Source organism: Carassius carassius, chromosome 45, assembly GCF_963082965.1.
Source record: "Carassius carassius chromosome 45, fCarCar2.1, whole genome shotgun sequence".
NCBI classification, from domain to species: domain Eukaryota; kingdom Metazoa; phylum Chordata; class Actinopteri; order Cypriniformes; family Cyprinidae; genus Carassius; species Carassius carassius.
This window is the reverse complement of record NC_081799.1, coordinates 7,508,153-7,526,627: the sequence shown is the minus strand read 5'-3', so window position 1 is coordinate 7,526,627 and position 18,475 is coordinate 7,508,153. Positions and strand designations below refer to the sequence as shown.

Genomic DNA, 18,475 nt, shown 5'->3' with positions numbered 1-18,475 from the left:
TGCTAAGCTAACTGGCTACACTCGTTCGTGTGGCAGATATACGAGATTCATTTTAGTGTTTGAGGCATTGCCACCAAATTTTATACAAAGTATCTTTAGTTTAGGTCTAAAAACACAGGATACAAGAGAAGGGTGAGTGCTCTGATAATCTACGTAACGTAATCTGATAATATTGTTTGCTAGTTGTTAACATAACAACCATTCAAATGGAAAATTAATTATTTCTCGACTAGGTTTATGTTGTTTATCAGTTACAGTTGTTCTATAATATGACAGTGTTTGTATACATAATATTCGTTGATATTATTGTCTTCATACTGCATTTGACGTAATTATCTTGATTATTAACACACTAAGAGGCCTAAGATATAACTCTTCTGCATATATCACACTCTCATTATATAATAAAACGTGTGGCTATCAGTCAGATCATTTATGTAAAGATGGCCTGTTCTATGATATATACTTTAGTCTACATAGATAATTAGATTGATAGACAGATAGATGGTTAGATAGATATATAGATGGTTAGATAGTCAGATAGGTAGATCAATTGTTGGTTGGTTAGAAAGTCAGATATATAGACACAGTTGGATGATAGACAGTCAGATATATAGACAAAGTCGAATGGATAGATAAACAGATTGTTTGACTGATATATAGATAGACACACAAACAAATGGACAGACTGATAGATTTATTGATAGAAACTTTTTTGTTAGATAGAAGAAAGTCATATATATTTAAACACATCAAATACCTGAGGCACATACTTACCTGAGCATCATTGAAACAGCTCTCTGTCTTTTCTCAGGAGCCTAATGCAGTCTGCTGCAGAGACTGTGGAGAATGCCTCCATCCTGTCTGGTGGCTCGGGACAGGACGGTCATCGGCTCTGGATCGGCAACATTGACCCTAAAATCACAGAGTGAGTGTTTGTATGTGCAGTAAACCAGCGCTGCACTGCCTCCCAGGTAGACCTGCGGAGCTGCCCGGGTGATTGATTAGCCAAGTGTGTCTTTGTGCTGGAGAATGAGCAGATGAAGACTAGGCGTGTTAAAGAGAGCTGCTCGGCCGTGGAGACCTGTTTTGCTGAGGGCCTGCCATCATTTCTCATTCACCTGGCGTGTTTACTTAGTGAACCTGTAGCGGCTGCTCAAGGTGGAGAGGGGGTAGCTGGGTGACACAGAAGGGAAGCACAAGAGAAATAGCACACGTTGCTGGAGCACCCCTGGAAAATGTATGGCTTGCCCGGGCTGGCGTCTAGACAGGCGTTTCCTTCCCTCTCGCTCCTCTGTTTTTCTTTAAATAACCTGCTTGAATGAAAACAGGCATGATACCCACAGGCTGGTGATTGGAAAGATTAATTAGCTCACATGCTGCGAGTGTTTGTAGTAGGGGGTTCCACTTTAGGGTCCTGCAGATCTCACACACACACACACACACACACACACAGTGGTGGAGTCCTGCTATGTGAGGTCAGCGTTCACCCAAAGGCAAAATTTTCCTGGGGTTTCCAAGTAAGTGGATAATTGAGATCAGTAATTGAGGTAGGAGGTGAAAAGGTATTTTAAGCACTGCTCTGTAGCAGTTAAAAAAAAAAGAGATTTACGTAGAAACCAAGGAGATTAGGTAAAAGCTTTGGATTGGATGGGATGACCTTTTACAACGATTAGGAAATGTGGTCTTGTTTACAACTATTAATGTGCTCTTTTGGTCATCCAAACACTAGTGGTCAGTAGTAGGGCTGGGATAAACGATTATTTTTTTAAACGATTAATCTAGCGATTATTTTTTCGATGCATCGATTAATCTAACGATTAATTTTTAATTTTTCAGACTGATTTGATTTCAATTATCTCCCCATTAATTGACTACTAACAATTTATACATGTCGATTTACATATCTGAATGAAAAAAACATCAATTCCTTAACATTGCAATATATGTTTATTGCTCTTAAAATTACAAAATAAAAGACTGACTAAGAATGCATTACTTTGCACTTGTATAGAGATAGCATTCAATAAAACCTTGAAACCTTGAAAACACATAGCTTACTGAAACAAGCTTACTGAACACATAGGGCCTAGCTTACTGAAAAAAGAAGTTCTTTCAGATGTAGTTGTTGTTATTCTTTCAAATAACAACAACTTGATGTCTAGTATTCAATAAAAAAAGTTACCCAAAATACTTGTTTAGAGCAATTGAAAGAATACAGTATGTAAATGTAAACTTGACGGCTTTAAGCTAATACAGAGAGTGCTTTTACTAAAAAAAATAATAATAATTAACAGTGGGAGCCAGCAGCCTGTCATGGAGAAAAAAATTCTCCGAATGCTCAACGTGAAACTTTGGCGTTCCGCCCTTTTTCTATCGTGTCTAATGATTTTGGTTAATATGCACAAGGGAGGGAGAGAGCAAGAAGCCCTCGTGTTGTTTGACGACTGTGAGTGCGCGCGCAGCCGGGGCTCTCTCTCGTACGCGCCCTGTCACTGTCACTCACCGATCAAATAAGGCTTTGACAGCCGCCAAAAAAAAAAGATCAATGCAGAAAAACCCCTGGATTGGTTATATAACGTTGGACAGAATGTTGATCCGGCCATCACGTATATTCAGCGCACATAAAGTAAACGTTTTGCAAACGTTTTTTAGAGAAATAAAAACAGGTCGACGAATCGATGCGCATATTTTGCGTCGACTTATTTTTTGCGTCGACGTCATCGATGACCTCGACGCGTTGTCCCAGCCCTAGTCAGTAGTAGTCAACTAGTATATAATGTTTAAAGACTGATGCCAGTGCCAATATCTTAGAGAGCAGGATGATCAATGGGTGATATATATATAAGAGCAGTGTTGGGAAGGTTACTTTGGAAATGTAATAGGTTACAGATTACAAGTTACCCTGTTTAAAATGTAATAGTAGTGTAACCTTTTCAATTACTTTATTAAAGTAATGTAACTAATTACTTTTGAGTACTTTTTGATTACTTTTCTAAATTTGTGAAAATTAAAGAATAATAAATAAAAGCATATACATCAACTTAAATACAGTTATCTAATAAGCATGTGACGTATTCTGTGTAATAAACTCCTGAAACATTGGTGTTTTTTTTAAACTGCTGTCTCTCTGTATAGGATGATAGTTTTCTCAAAATAAGTAAAATGCACATGAAGTGACACAAAGCAGTTCTAGAAATTATGTTTATGTGCTCGTGTACTCCTATATTGAGATGGCAGAGGTTGAAAACACTGCGAGCTTCAGTAGGCCTATGTGTAGTAAATGAAACTATGTCTTTGCCATTAATTTACAGGAGGGGCGGACTGGGAAAAAAAATCAGACTGGAAAATTCAAACTCATACAAACAAATTCATGGACAAAACTATTTTTTGTATGGACCTGACATAAAAAAGGTTTAAATCTTTAATTTGGGGACATGCAAAATAATTAAAAGTTCTCTCCTGAACTGCACCTTCACTTCCATTTTTCTCTTCAGTCTCTTTATTTTGCCCTGTTATCCATCTCTCTCATGACTTTAATACTCAAGATTGAACAAAACTATACTTTACAATACAATACTCTAAAATACTACAATATCTTTATAGAAAAATCCTAATACTGTACACAAGTAATATTTTTCCCTTACAAAAAAATACCATGCTTTTATTAGCCTATATAAAAGTAAAATAACCTTGTTTTTTTTTATAACCTTGGATTTGTATTTATTTTTAAATAAATACATTTGTAAAATAATTTTACATTTTTGGTTATCACAGTTTAACAATAGTAACCATTTTCTCTGGATTTATAGTTAAATATTAAAATGTTAATTTTCGTAAGGGTTGTGTTGTTGTCTGTCGTAGCTCCCCCTAAACCTATAAAAAAAATCTGATTTTTTTTTCAGCTAAATTACTACTGTAACATTACAAGAGATAATAATGATGTGCTTTATATAGTATTTTGAGTGATGACTGATGAGCAACGTGCTGCTGCTTGATTAAATAAAAAAAAAACAAAGACAAAAAAGCATCTTTACAGATGAAACTGACCTGAAACCCTGAACAGTATAGTTCTGCTTCTCTGCTCCAGCTGTCCACTTTATTCTCTCTCTCTCTCTCTCTCTCTCTCTCTCTCTCTCTCTCTCTCTCTCTCTCGCATTGATTACTCGGAGTCTGATCCAAACCGTTTGGCGGAGGCGCGGAGAGCGCGCGAGTCATGACTAACAATTCATGATTTATTAGAGATTTAATTATCAAATGGCGGATTCGCAAATGATCGCTTTATTACATTCGTCAGGCAATTATACAACAATGATATTAAATAGTGGGGCAAAATTGGCTCCCAGGCCACCGGGAATTGTCCCGGTTCTCCCGGTGTCCAGTCCGCGCCTGATTTCCACAGACACGCAGAATGTGCAAGTCATATATTGCATTTTTGGGGCTTTATATTCACAGACACTAGTCGATGTCATGTTTTGATTCAAGTGTACTGACCTACTTTTGATTTAGTCATCCAAAATGTGGCATATTCCGTCCGCGTTAGGCATTCCGTTTTTATGATTGGATTCTACGAACCAGACTGTATTTCCGCATCCCGGAAATTATTAGGGCGGTATGTCTCAGAATAGTCAGTGCAATTTGGGAAAGAAATCAGTTAAATCTGTATGTGGATGTGTGTAAATATTCAAATGTAATCCCCTTTGTAATCGTAAAAAATTTCATAAGTAACTGTAATTTAATTACTCATTTTTTCTTAGTAACTGTAACTAATTACAGTTACAATAATTTTGTAATTAAATTACGTAACGCCGTTACATGTAACTAGTTACTCCCCAACACTGTATAAGAGCAAATATATATGAATTTACATTATATAATTTAAATAACATGCATGACAATTTCTGCACTTACATATTTACTAAATTTGAAATGATCAAAATCAATCAGTATGAAAAAATAATTGGAACTAATATTATTAATTTTGCAAGGTAGTTTTTTTTTATAATTGTAATTTATAAAAAAAAAAAAGTTCACAAATTAAAAAAAATGGTTAAAACATTAATAAAAAGGAGGTAAATGTAACCAAGTATTCTGTTAAGCTCTCAGTCCCTCCACTGAAGCTGTGTGTATGGTCTACTGTCCATGTCCAGAAAGGTAAGAAAAACATCATCAAAGTAGTCCATGTGACATCAGAGGGTCAGTTAGAATATTTTGAAGCATCGAAAATACATTTTGGTCCAAAAATTGCAAAAACTACGACTTTATTCAGCATTGTCTTCTCTTCCGTGTCTGTTGCGAGAGAGAGTTCAAAACAAAGCAGCTTGTCATATCCGGTTCGCGAAAGAATCATTCGATGTAACCGGATCTTTTTGAATCAGTTCACAAAATCCAGAGGTGGAAAGTAACGAATTACATTTACTCGCGTTACTGTAATTGAGTAGCTTTTTTCTGTACTAATACTTTTTAAAGTAATTTTTTAAATCTGTAATTTTACTTTTACGTAAGTATATTTTGTTTAAAGTATTGTACTTCGCTACATTTTAAAACACATTAATTACTGAGTAAAAAAAAAAAAAAACGCTCCCTGGAAACTACGTCAGTAAATAATGGGCAGGAGGGCAAACTGGCGCTAAAATCACAAGAAAGATGCAGACGGACAAAACAGGCGTTAGTGGTGCAGACACCGCTGAGAACGAAACCCCGTCATATTCTGAAGTTTAACTCGAAGGAAATGAAGTGAAGCCCTGGCCATATGTATGCTCTATTATGCAGTGTAAGCTGTACTTGCCTAGGAAGACCAAACTAGCAGCTTATAAAATCTCGACAAGACATCAACCCTTCGCAAGAATGTAGAGGTAAGCTAAATAATTGCATCGTTGCATTGGTGGTTAAAATGAAGCTTTGACATGTTAGCAAGAGGTTTTACACAAATTAGCCAAAAAGACAGTGGTGAGGAGTGTGCTATATATATCGTCTGTGATAATATCATAATTTTTGTTTTAATGATGTGCGCGCGCATTTATAGTGCGTTCTTTCACTGTGTGATTCAGTCTCCTAAAATGCATTTAGAATGATCACAAAATTGAAGATATAGGGGCAGAAAATTCACATATTTATATAATTTCATATATTAAATCAAATTCACACAAAGAAGGCCGTCTTTTCCTCCAAAAATCATCATGAATATATATATACATACATATATATATATATATATATATATATATATATAACAGTTCAGTAAACAAGTTAACTAAGAGACTTGCGTTTTAGACACCATATTGCCTTTTTTAGCTCTATTTCTACAACAGAAAATAATTCCAAACACAGCCACCAAAGCACAGTTTTGCGTCTCTGAGCAACGAACGTGACAGTGTTTCGTTTCTGAATGAATCAACCATTTAAATGATTCGGTTCAATCGCAATGACTCACTTATTAACAATGACTTGCTGACACATACTGGCCATTTTAATTTCACATTTAAAGTATCTTTAGATTTTTTTTAAAATAATTAATTTCTTATCATTTCAAATGAGTATTCAACATGTTATGTCTTGTATATCAAAACATTATTCATGCATTTGTAACTGCAGGTTAAATGCATTCTTGTCCTGCACTAAACAGTGTAATACATCTAAATGCCACTTCCAATGAATCTTCTGCATTTCCTCTGCATTAAAAGATGAGTTTGTCGATACTGATTTGCCTGGTAACAGCCCAAATGTTTTATTATTCTAAATAACTGATTCCTTTAATTAAAAACAACTAGTTTGAGATTAATAGACCTATCCCAGGGGTGTCAAACTCAGTTCCTGGAGGGCCGTAGCCCTGCAGAGTTTAGTTCTAACCCTGCTCTAGCACACATATCATGTAGTTTTTAAATAAACCTAAATGATTAGATTAGCTGGATCAGGTGTGTTTAATTAGGGTTAAATCTAAACTGTGCAGGACTGTGGCCCTCCAGGAACTGAGTTTGACACCCTTGGCCTGTCCCATTTTTGACTCCCTCCCACTGTTAAAATGTAACTAAGTAATTTTTACTCTGAGTAAATTTTAAATGAGTTACTTTTTACTTTTACTTGAGTTGATTTTTAGACTGGTACTTTTACTTGTACTTAAGTAAAATTTCATTAATGTAATGGTACTTTTACTTGAGTAGAATATTTTTGTACTCTTTCCATCTAACTGAATCATTTTAAACGGTTTGCGTCTCTAATACACATTAATCCACAAATGACTTAAGCTGTTAACTTTTTTAATGTGGCTGACACTCCCTCTGAGTTCAAACAAACCAATATCCCGGAGTAATGCATGTACTCAAACAGTACACTGACTGAACTGCTGTGAAGAGAGAACTGAAGATGAACACCGAGCCGAGCCAGATAATGACTCGTTCACGAGTCAAGAACCGTTTCTCTCAGACGTGTCCGATTCGTGAACCGAGGAGCTGATGATTCTGCGCATGTGTGATTCAGCGAAGCAGACCGACACACAGAGCGTCTGAACCGAACTGATTCTTTTGGTGATTGATTCTGTGCTAATGTTATGAGCGCGGGTAAACAGAAGGCTTGAATCAAGGGCAATCATTGCCAATGACGCCATTACGTCAAGCGCAAAAGAACCGGTGAACCATTTTCTTCAACCGGTTTATTGAATCTAACTGTCCAAAAGAACTACTGGTGATCCGAAAACTGATGCAATCGCTTCTTGACTCGTGAACGAGTCATTATCTGGCTCGGCTCACGGAAGAGAAGACAATGATGAATAAAGTCGTAGTTTTTGCTATTTTTGGACCAAAATGTATTTTCGATGCTTCAAAATATTCTAACTGAGCCTCTGATGTCACATGCACTACTTTGATGATGTTTTTCTTACCTTTCTGGACATGGACAGTAGACCGTACACACAGCTTCAATGGAGGGACTGAGAGCTCTCGGACTAAATCTAAAATATCTTAAACTGTGTTCTAAAGATAAACGGAGGTCTTACTGGTTTGGAACGACATGAGGGTGAGTTATTAATTACAATATTATGATTTTTGGGTGAACTATCCCTTTAACTTTGATTTCTGTCAGGATGTGGAGAAGACTTACTAGCATAACAACATTTTTTTTAACCAAATCACCTACCCTGCCTTTAATGCAACAAATACTACTGTGAATTATTTACTAAAATTTTATTTTCATAATGCTTTTTAAACATTTGAGTCACATATCATCCTTTGTGTACTACAATAGTAAAAATTAATTCTTTGGTTTTACAGTTACCTTAAATAATTGTGTGAAATGACATTTCTCAACAGTTTTTGTGAGTTTTACCCAGTAGTTTTTGGGATTGAAAAAAAGTATGAACACTATTTGTCTCTCTTAAGTTTTTCTCATGTTATTTCTCTGGCCTTTGTGCATTAACAAACAATTTCTTTTGTCAGTTTGCAATAAATTAGTAAGATAAAGTAACATTTTGGAAGTTAAAATCTAGGAAAAATCAGCTTTGAGCCTTCGTGCTTAGATTCTGATGTAACGGTAATGTATTGAAAAAACACTTTTTCGTCAGTCATTCCATCACTTCACAAACAGCCTAATTTATTTAATATGATTAATCTCAGTACATCACAGGTTTGGAAAAGTCTGTGACATACACATTTACAGTTCTGCAAACACTCACCAACAAATTTCAGTAAGACAAAAAGAAAATCTATCTGTTCTTTCACTGTAAACTGTTTCTCCCGAGTGCTAATCCATCTACCTTACTGACTGTAAGTTTCACCATCATCGTTACATTCATCACAAGCTGTAGCTAGATGGAAAAATTACTGTTTCTGGACACAGTTGCTTAATTCCTCGCATTTATTTTCCACTGAAATGTGGTATAAATGTATGATGCTGATTTGTGGTATAGTCAGTGCTTGGGCACCATGACAAGTCACATTGCTGAAATTGCACGAGTCTCATACTTTCCACCTGTCAAATCAGCCCTGTGTCGACACTCTATCCAGGGTGTGTCTCAATCCACTAGTGAAGTAAGCACACTTCCTAAGAAGTCAGCCACTTCTAGAACTGTTCCATTTTTTTTAATCTTTTAAAACTGGAAAGTTGTTTCAGTAGCACAGACTTACTTATCACTGTCCCAATATCACCATGTCCAATGTACATTTCCAATCTACACATTCACATCATATGGAACTAAGATTTGTAATGGGACACAGCCCAAAAAGGACTGTGTTGTATACCATGTCACAGGCGTCTCACAAGTTCTCAAGCACTGTCAGATCCACCTTCACTAATCCTGCAGCTTGAGTGACTTTCAGATACCAGGTGCTGAAGTTTGACCAACCCACGTAGAGGACAGTGATGATGACAACCTATCTTCGCATTTTCCATCTAATGAATACATCCGTCGACATTTAGAGAGCTCCACCCCATCACACATGCACAGTCTCTCTGACACAAATATACAAACTTTCTTTCAGGTTTGGTTTCCCACAGTTGAGACCTGTGGCGGACACAGCCGTTCACACAAAGCAGGGGCTGCTGTCGTAATAACAGGCTGACATCTTGACCTGTCCATGCTCCGCTGGGGCCCATTTAGAGCCGGTGATGGATCTACCATGTGCCGCAGGTTGTTTGTGCTTTTGGAGGCCTGCTTTGCATTGTCCGTTACATTGGCAGAAGAGAACAGGAGGCCTATCCGATGGGACGGCCTAGGAGGAAAACAGCACTGGCCTCAGACCACACCCTCCAGTCATCTGAAATAGACACGTGTCTGTTGGAATCGCTCCTTGACCTTGATATCCGTGCTGTTTTCTTGATTCTGTTCTGTTAAATGTTTCTCAAGGTTTGGGTTAGGAGACTGAAATGGGAGACGCTGCAGGTGGGTGGGCAGGGGTCCGACGACTTTGGCCCGTACAGATGACATGCTTGGCTCAAGTCAACACTTCACAAAATACTCCAAACTCCTTGGACGGACCCCTTCTTCCTCCCAAACTGCACATTTTGTGGCTCTCTGGGGGCATGCATTGTGGTCTGAAAAAAAAAATCTACAGGTCGTCCCTTTGAATCGGGACACTATCAATGCTTCAATCTGTGGCAAGTCAGGAAGATCCCGTGGTCATAGCCTGAGAGGGTGGTGGCTGGGAAAGTGCAAAGTACTACTTGGAGAAAAGCTCCTGGGAAAGGAGGGGAAAACATTAATACCGAAGCTAGGACCCCCAGTTCTATCTGCGTTCCTACCTTTCCAGGATTAAAAATAACCTCAACCATCCAAAACAATAAAGAAATCCCCAGCATCTCCTCGTCTTGGTGCAGGCAGCAACTCCCAGACGCTCTGGCTGTCATGCTGGAAGAACAACAATATAGTAAGAAGTTCCACAAATGTATTGTTGTTTATCCCCAGCATGTCTTGAGCATGTTCTTGATTCTCAGTTCGGTAGCTTTCCCAGCTGCAGGAAATGCTTGAACGTCTTCCTGAGCTGCATTACTCAATCTTTAGAATTTGGATTCAGGGATGCCCATGTGATGCCATTACGTCAAGATGAATAACTGAAGAAGATGCCAACACTAGCGACAAGTTGCCTTATATTTACTTGAATCTTAACGACAAGTAGGCACTTCGACCTTTACACACTGATATGAGTTTGATACCATGTCCTGATTTTCCCCTTCATGTTTCTGCACACTGGTTGCACCTCATGACACCTCATTTTGCCTTTATAATAAGACAGATCAGAGCTGACGGTAAGCGAAGTGGGAGAGAGAGAGAGAGAGAGAGGGCGGTGAGATTGGCAAAGGTCCTCGAGACGGGATTCAAACTCAGGATGCTCTTTGCAGAACAACGCTCTATGTCAGTGCTCTGCCCAGGCTATCGGCGCCAACACGTGAAGTTTTTTTAGATGTTTTCTATTCAAGAGTTTCATCCTTTTTAAGAGACTTTTCTTCTTCATTATAATAGCAGATCTGTTACATGTTATTTACATTTAGTCATATAGCAGACACTTTTATCCAAAGCGACTTACAAATGGTGACAATGGAAGCAATCTGAATCAACAAAAGAGCAATGATAAGCAAGTGCTATGACAAGTCTCAGTTAGCCTAATGCAGTACACGTACCACTTTTTTATGTTATTTATGCTCTAAATTGTTTTTAGATGAATACCGCTTTTATGAAAAACCTGTTTTTCAAGTAATTGTTTATAGAAATAGAATTTTTGTGTGTTTTTGATAAATTCGTAGATTTGGGTAAAAAAAAAAAACAACAACAAAAAACAAGCATCATGTCATTGAACCTTGACTTTTCTTTCGTCAGATGTTGTTTTCCAACAACGTGAAAAAACTTGAGGTGCAAATGGAGTTGTGTTCATGCAGCGTTAAGTCACATTAAATGTTAACGGTTCGGATGACGTACAGGTGAACATGCAGAAGCAAGGATACTTGCAAACATTCTCTTTTATGCACAGACTGCATGCTAGACTGCTCTCGAATGCTGTGAACATGGTTGTTTGAAGAAGACTATTTGCACGAAGCTCTCTTTGTTTGAATAGCACAGGTTCAGCGTGAAGTTCTCTTGGAAAGAAATTCATTATTCTTATTTTACAAGAGTTCTCTAGCTCTATTGAAGAATTTCTTTTACTAGAGATTCTTTTTTGGCTGATGTCACAAAACCCTCTATTTTCTTTTTCAGCGTTCATTCATATAGTGACCACGCCAAGCCGGTATTGGTATGCAACCCCCCACTTTTTACAAATCAATTCCCAATGGATGCACGTCCCACTTTCACTTGGAAATATGTCACATTTGGAATTTAATGAGTTGCAAATGCATATTTCACGTTGAACCTTGGTGACCATGTGGGCATTGTGAATTTGAATCTGGCTTGCAACATTTCAAATTCACCTGTCTTACATTGCTATCACTTTCTTTCTTTCTTTCATGGAACACAAAAAAAGATATGTTGAAGAATGTTTCAGCTGTTTTGGTCTACGTTGTAAGTCGGTGGGGTCCAAAATGACATTCAACTCTGTCGCCCTTCATTAATTAACAAAATAACTAGTACTGTTTTTCTCAATAATAAGGGATGTATTGCTTTCATGACAGCAGGTTATAGAAGCTGTACTCGTCGCCATTGTTTGTCTTTAATTAAACTCTTCAGGGAATTCAGTCTTCCGCTTTTTTATATCCCTCTGCTGTATCCTTTGTATTGTGTGAATAAAAGATTTACAGCAGCTAAAAAGGTGTAAAGAGCCCTGCCATTCTGATCAAGCCTTGCTTACAAAGAATTATGACACCATGACATGCATTATTCCCTTGTGGCCTTAATCACTCATTTTTTAATTCTTGGTCTGTACAATTATTAGTGCTATTTGTTAAAGGAAGCCTTATGATTACAATCGCTCATAATTCCAGTGTCCTTAGTCATGACATTATGACTGCTGAACCCCTAATTTTGCAAGTATGTTGATAAAAGGCAATTAACCTTCAAAATAAAACCACTCTGTGTTCCTGCAGGTACCACCTAGTGAAGCTCCTGGAGAAGTTTGGCAAAGTGAAGCAGTTTGACTTCCTGTTCCACAAGTCCGGTCCTCTGGAGGGCCAGCCAAGAGGATACTGCTTCGTCAACTTCCACACCAAAGAGGTACTCTTCGTTCTTCTTTACAACATTGAGAATTAATCACCATTCAGTTTTGATCCAGTAATGATATGCAAGTCTTTAAGAGGCACCCAGACAGCTATTGCAGATAAGGAACCGTTGGCTCTCTGGAGGGTAATATGAGGCAGTCCCAAGGGTGTTGTTGAAGAGGAAATGTGTGTTTACTGATCTCATTCACGCCCTTCATGAGAGCTTGGAAAACTAGTGATCCATCATCAGCCATTATTGTTCCCTATCATTACGCCATGCTTCCAGCAACAGCCAGAAACTAGAAAGTAGCAAACAAACACACAGGAAGGTTCAGAATCCAGACACTTCAGAGACCATCTTTGAACAGCACAGCACTAATAGAGGATTTCAAAAATAGACATGAAAGTCTTCTAATCCTGATAGTGTTAGCAGAGTATCACTATCAGGATTGTGGTCATTATAAAATCATAACATTTGTGATCATCAGTGTTTTCTGTCCATTACAGGAGGCTGAACGGGCTATTCAGTGTCTGAATGGAAAATTGGCTCTTTCTAAGAAGTTAGTGGTGCGTTGGGCTCATGCTCAGGTAAAGGTGGGTATTGCATGAGTTGTGGTGTTTGCTTAGACAATCATCACTATTACTAAGGCTCATACTATAGGTTAGTAGTGTGTTAAAGTCTCTTACCCTAAGTAACTGCTTTTGCCTTATGGGGGGCTGCGCATAATTAATCTTTTGGTATCACTTGAGAATGGGGAACACACAATTTGCTTCTTATTAATAGTTATAAGATTTTTGGGTTGGATTAAGGGATATAAAATATGGCCATGCAGAATAAGGCATTATTATGTGCTTTATAAGTCCTAATAAACAGCCAATATGCTAGTAAGGTGCATGCTAATAAGAAACTAGTTAATAGTGAGAATGGGACCTTAAAAGAACGTTATCCATTTGTTTTAATCGATCAGACTTTTTTTTTTTTTTTTTTAAGGATGATAAAACAGGACAAAATGCTAAATTCAAGTTGTATTGAAGAAAAGCCTTATCTAGAGACCAGAATATCATAGGCCTTGTTCAAACTGAATGTCATGTGGGTTTTCATTTTTTGTTGTGTGATATTTTATATCTTTGAGAGCAGGTTTAGCTGTTATAAAGCATATATAAAAAAACAACACAATTTAATTTAAAAATAGTAAATAAAACATAGCATTGCTCAAATAAAATTAACATTTATTTGAAGTAATATTTACTTCATTTGAAATAATTGCACAGTTAATTTTGAGAATTGTTTTTTGAGCTTAATTAAAAAAATGAAAAAATTCAACTTGATTCTGTTTTTTAATCCTACTTTAGTATTTTTCCCCACATTAAAAATATGTATTAGAAAATATAAACTTCTGTTCAAAGATTTAGGATCAGTATGATAAATAAAAAGTATCTTATGCTCACCAAGGTTGCATTATAAAAAAGTGAATACAGTAAAAAGTAATATTGTGAAATATTAGTACAATTTAAAAATAACTTATCATTTGTAATATATTTTAAAATGTAATGTTTGAAATTTAGAGCATGTAAATGTAATGTAAAGCATTACTCAAGTCTCACGTGTTCCTTCAGAAATCATTCTGATTCGCTGCTTTTACAATGTTAAAAACTATTTTTGCTGTTTAATATTTTTTGTGCATAGAAAATTTTAAAGAATTTAATTATTTGAAACAGAAATATTTTGTAACATTACAAATGTCATTTTTGATAAATTTAATCAATCCTTGCTAAGTAAAAAAAAAAAAACACTTACTGACCCCAAACTTTTGAATGCTTTTGTATAAATAAATAAAAAAGAAGATTGTGACCAACAGTGAACTCAGTAATTTGATTAATCTGGAATCACGTTTTTTTTTTTCTGTGTGTGTGAAAATTAATACCACACAATGCTAATTACTTTTCCACCAGTCGTCGTTGTTTTCATGGGTCCGTATTTGTAGCAATGACAATGCAACAAACAACACACAGGCCAACGTTTACCATTTTTTATGCCATTGTTCATAATAAATATTCATATTTTGATACTGCGCTCATGAAAAACATACTCCATGGAAAAACATCCACTTCTAAAGTCTCACACATGGTGGGTCTAAACAGTTTAGCATTTAACTTGCCATTAGCGCGTTCAGAAAAGTGTGCTGCCATGTAGACTTGAGGGTGGGCTGTTTTGACTTGGCCCATTAAGCCCACCCAGTAACCACTCAAAACATCCTAGCAACACTCAGAGCACCTTAGCAACCACAAAGCAACAACCTAAAAACACCTTAGCATCATGCCGTTAACTTCAGTCCATCACTGACATTAATAAATGCTTCTATTGTTGTTCAGTGGAATATCTGGGTTCTGCTACAACAAAACAGACCATGAAGATCATGCATCACATGTAGAGTTGAGCTATAGTGAGGGGCTCCTGAGGCTGCCAGGCTTCTTAACAATAGGCAGCTGCCGCTGGGAGTGAGGAAATCCTGTATGGTTGAGAATCGCACCCCTCTGCCCCTCCCCGTCTGATGGGAGCGGGACACCAGGCCGGGGTCAAGGTCAACAGTGCACAGTTGTTGACAACAAGTAGCAGCAGACAGGTCTGGTCCCAGGTCCTCTTGAGCAGCTAACCCAACACTGTGCTCATTGTGAGGCTGGTGAAAGTGTTGGATTGGTCTGGGAAGGCCGTGTGGGTACCGGTGTATTCTTCAGCACTGTGTTTATATCAGCTGTGCCATTTGAAGGCCTCTGGTTCAGTGAAACGCTCTGATAAATGTGGTGTATTTAAAAAATGGCTTCCTCTTTATACGTAGTTGTTTGTGTGGAGTGGAGCGATCTAAAGGAAAATAAACAGAAGTTAAATTATTAAACGATTGTAACCTAAAAGTTCAGAGGCAGGCTGTTAGAATATTGCTTTATGGTTTTCTTTATTAAAAAAAAAGTGATTTTACAGAAGTTATATTTACTTGTCCTTGGTCACATTGTGCAAAATGTACTCATAAATGAATTACATTATTTTCGATTAGATTTTCTGCTTATGTAACAAAAGCTATGCAGGCAGTACAACTAAATTAAAAAAATATATACTTATTTTATTAAATTTTTGTTGAGGAAACAAATCAAAGTACTTCAAAAAAATTAGGTAATTTTATTTTTAGATGTTGCAATAATAATATATATTTTTTTAACTATAAAAATAATTGTATTTTTGCCCTGCTGAAAAAAATCAATCATGTTAATTATTTTAGTTAACAAAAATGTTAAACTGAAAAAAGAATTTTCATCATTTTGTTGCCAATAAAAATGATTGTTGCCAATAAAAACATTATCTGAGAATATATAATGCTGAAATAAAGCACAGAAAATTACTGTTTAGTTTTTCAGTAACATTCAACAGCAAAAATACTGTAGCCTCCTGTTTTTGAATAAGCTATATGAATGAATTATAATCAGATGGTTATATCATGTGGTTGTGAAAAGGTTTTCCTGCTTTCAAAGGAGGGTGTCACTATATCTCTATGATATTTGATACCTGTTTTATCATTCACCAGGTCTGATTGTTTCGAAAAGTAAGAGCAACTCTCATAATGAATGATTTAAAGTATCATTTGCGTATGTTCAAGCCAAAGCTTACTTCAGTTTAGGAAATCTGGAACAACAAGCTCTTCTCAACATTGGCAAACTCTTTATTATTCAAACAAAACCAATCCAAGCAGATAAAATTCCTGCATCCTAAAACGAGAAAAGTCCCAGCCCACACTATTTGACACCTAATATCCAATTCAACTCAATAAATGTGTCTCATTATGGAAGTTAAATGCTTTGTTAAAGCAGCTTCATAGCGTCTTTAATTGTGTTTCGATACATTAGAATCCTAAATTCCTAAATAAAAGTCTAAGCCAGTTGTAAATAATTTTCTAGACTCTCATTAAATCTCTTTGTTTTTATTCCCCACAGATTCCCAAGAGCTATCATCATCATCATCCTCATGGTCGCAAGGGTTGTTGGATGGACGTTTTTGAGTGGAATGAATGTTTATGATGTTGCATAGCCCAACTTTTCCCACACTATTCCAAGGGAGCATATGACTAATAAGCAGCCAACTCTTGTTTTTTTTCTGGTCTCTAAAGCAACCAAATGAGTTTAAGTTACTAAAGGCCCAGCAAGTTATACAACCCTTCAGTGCATGTTGTCTTGTATCCATCCTGGTGTGTGTTTTTTGTCTTTCAGAAGTTTGAACCCTTCAGAGGAGACAAAAATGTGCCGGCCAGTTTAGAGCCTTCGTCCAGTGAAGCCGAGGAGCTGCCAACCACACTAGGGTTTGAGACATTACCACTCAAAATCTCTGTTGCCTTTCATTTTCTTCCATGTTTGAAATCTCTCCTGTTGACTTTCCCCAACTGTTTTTGGTTTCGTTCTCAACTGTTCCTGCTCCAAATGGCCCTGAGCTCACATTGACGAAAGTGACCCATTTGGACTGGATAAGAAGGTTAATGCTCTTTTCTTTTCTCTCGATTCCCTTTCCTGTGCGGTTTAAAGCGTTAATGCAAAGATCCGTGCCATCGAAGCCAAGCTGCAGCTGATGGAAGAAAACCCAGATGACTATACCGGCCCATCTGCGTACATCTACAACAAACCCCCCGATAAAAGAGACAAGAGGTCCCAGCCCTACCACAAGCCTTTCCGGAGATTCAGAAGATGACCTCTCCAACAACTGTCCAAGTGTGAGGGTGTGGAGATAAGCTAAGCTGCTCTTGTCTCTGGCTAGTGAGAGACTGTAATGTATTATGAGACCAGAAAGTCCAACACCTTTGATTGGTAGTGCTGTTCTGTTTCTCAGCCAGCGGAGGAGTCTTTACTGTGAAAGACAGCTGAAGTAAGCAGAATCTAACCACATAATTCTAGTGAATTCATTTTTCCTTTTTTGAACATTGCTGTTACCCAAGTAATCCGAGTTCTTCAGGGTTTAAAGGGATGGTTCAGTCGAAATTCTGTCGTCATTTACTCACCTTTGTTGTTCCAAAGCAGTAAGAGGATTTTGATAAACGTCTTTTGTCAATGAGGTCCGAAGGTGTTTGAACCCTAAAATATCTTTCTCTGTGCTCCACTGAAGATACAACGGTTGTACAGGGTTGGAAAATCATTGAGGCACATGAATCATGATAGAAATTGTATGAGTTTTGCACCTTTTCAAAATCTCAGTTCAAATCCCTTCCTTGAAATCCTTCCAGAATATATCTCCCATTGTTTTACTGTAACTCACTTGTAAACTGCCCGGTGTGCTGCCTGTGAAAGTGTTGTTGTGTGTTGTGAGTCTTATGATCCTAAATCTACATACTCCGACTTTACCATTCTTTGTTACATTGGTGTATGTGTAAAGGAAGCACAATATTATGCATTGTTTATTTAACTATTAATATCTTGCCTTTTTAAGTCTAAAGTGAAAAGGGCTTTTATCACATGATCTGGAGAGGGGGCATCACAACAGCAGATGTCATCAATAGTTTAGATCAAGTGTAAATATCCAGGTATTTTGATAGATTTTGCTTCTGTCGTGTTCAAAAATAAATGAAACTGTGAGGTGTCCAGACTTTTTGTGCATGTCATTTGAAATGGACATGTTTGTGTCTTTAGATCACAGTAAGGTCTGTTGTGCTGTTTTTGCATTGCTTTGAACTCCCTGTAGCCTAATGAGCGATTATAGTACCTTTTTTATACCGTTTTCAATTACGAACAGGCCTAGTGAGTCTCTTGCCATGAGGAGAACTGAATTATTTCAATATCAGTCGGATCCTAAAATAATCTGTTTTCTTGTTACAACGGTCTAGTTTTTAAATTC

The 18,475-nt window shown here is 37.1% G+C and overlaps 1 protein-coding gene across 1 annotated transcript; it reads left to right on the top strand.

Annotated features, from left to right (window-relative positions):
- The first annotated feature begins 1 nt into the window (after window position 1).
- rbm18 (RNA binding motif protein 18) lies at window positions 2-18,205 on the top strand. The gene is made up of 6 exons (XM_059539968.1): window positions 2-132; window positions 815-928; window positions 12,502-12,628; window positions 13,120-13,200; window positions 16,867-16,955; window positions 17,176-18,205. The coding sequence occupies exons 2-6, from the start codon at window positions 822-824 to the stop codon at window positions 17,336-17,338; spliced, it is 567 nt and encodes a 188-aa protein (XP_059395951.1). The 5' UTR covers window positions 2-132; window positions 815-821; the 3' UTR covers window positions 17,339-18,205.
- Window positions 18,206-18,475: the final 270 nt, after the last annotated feature.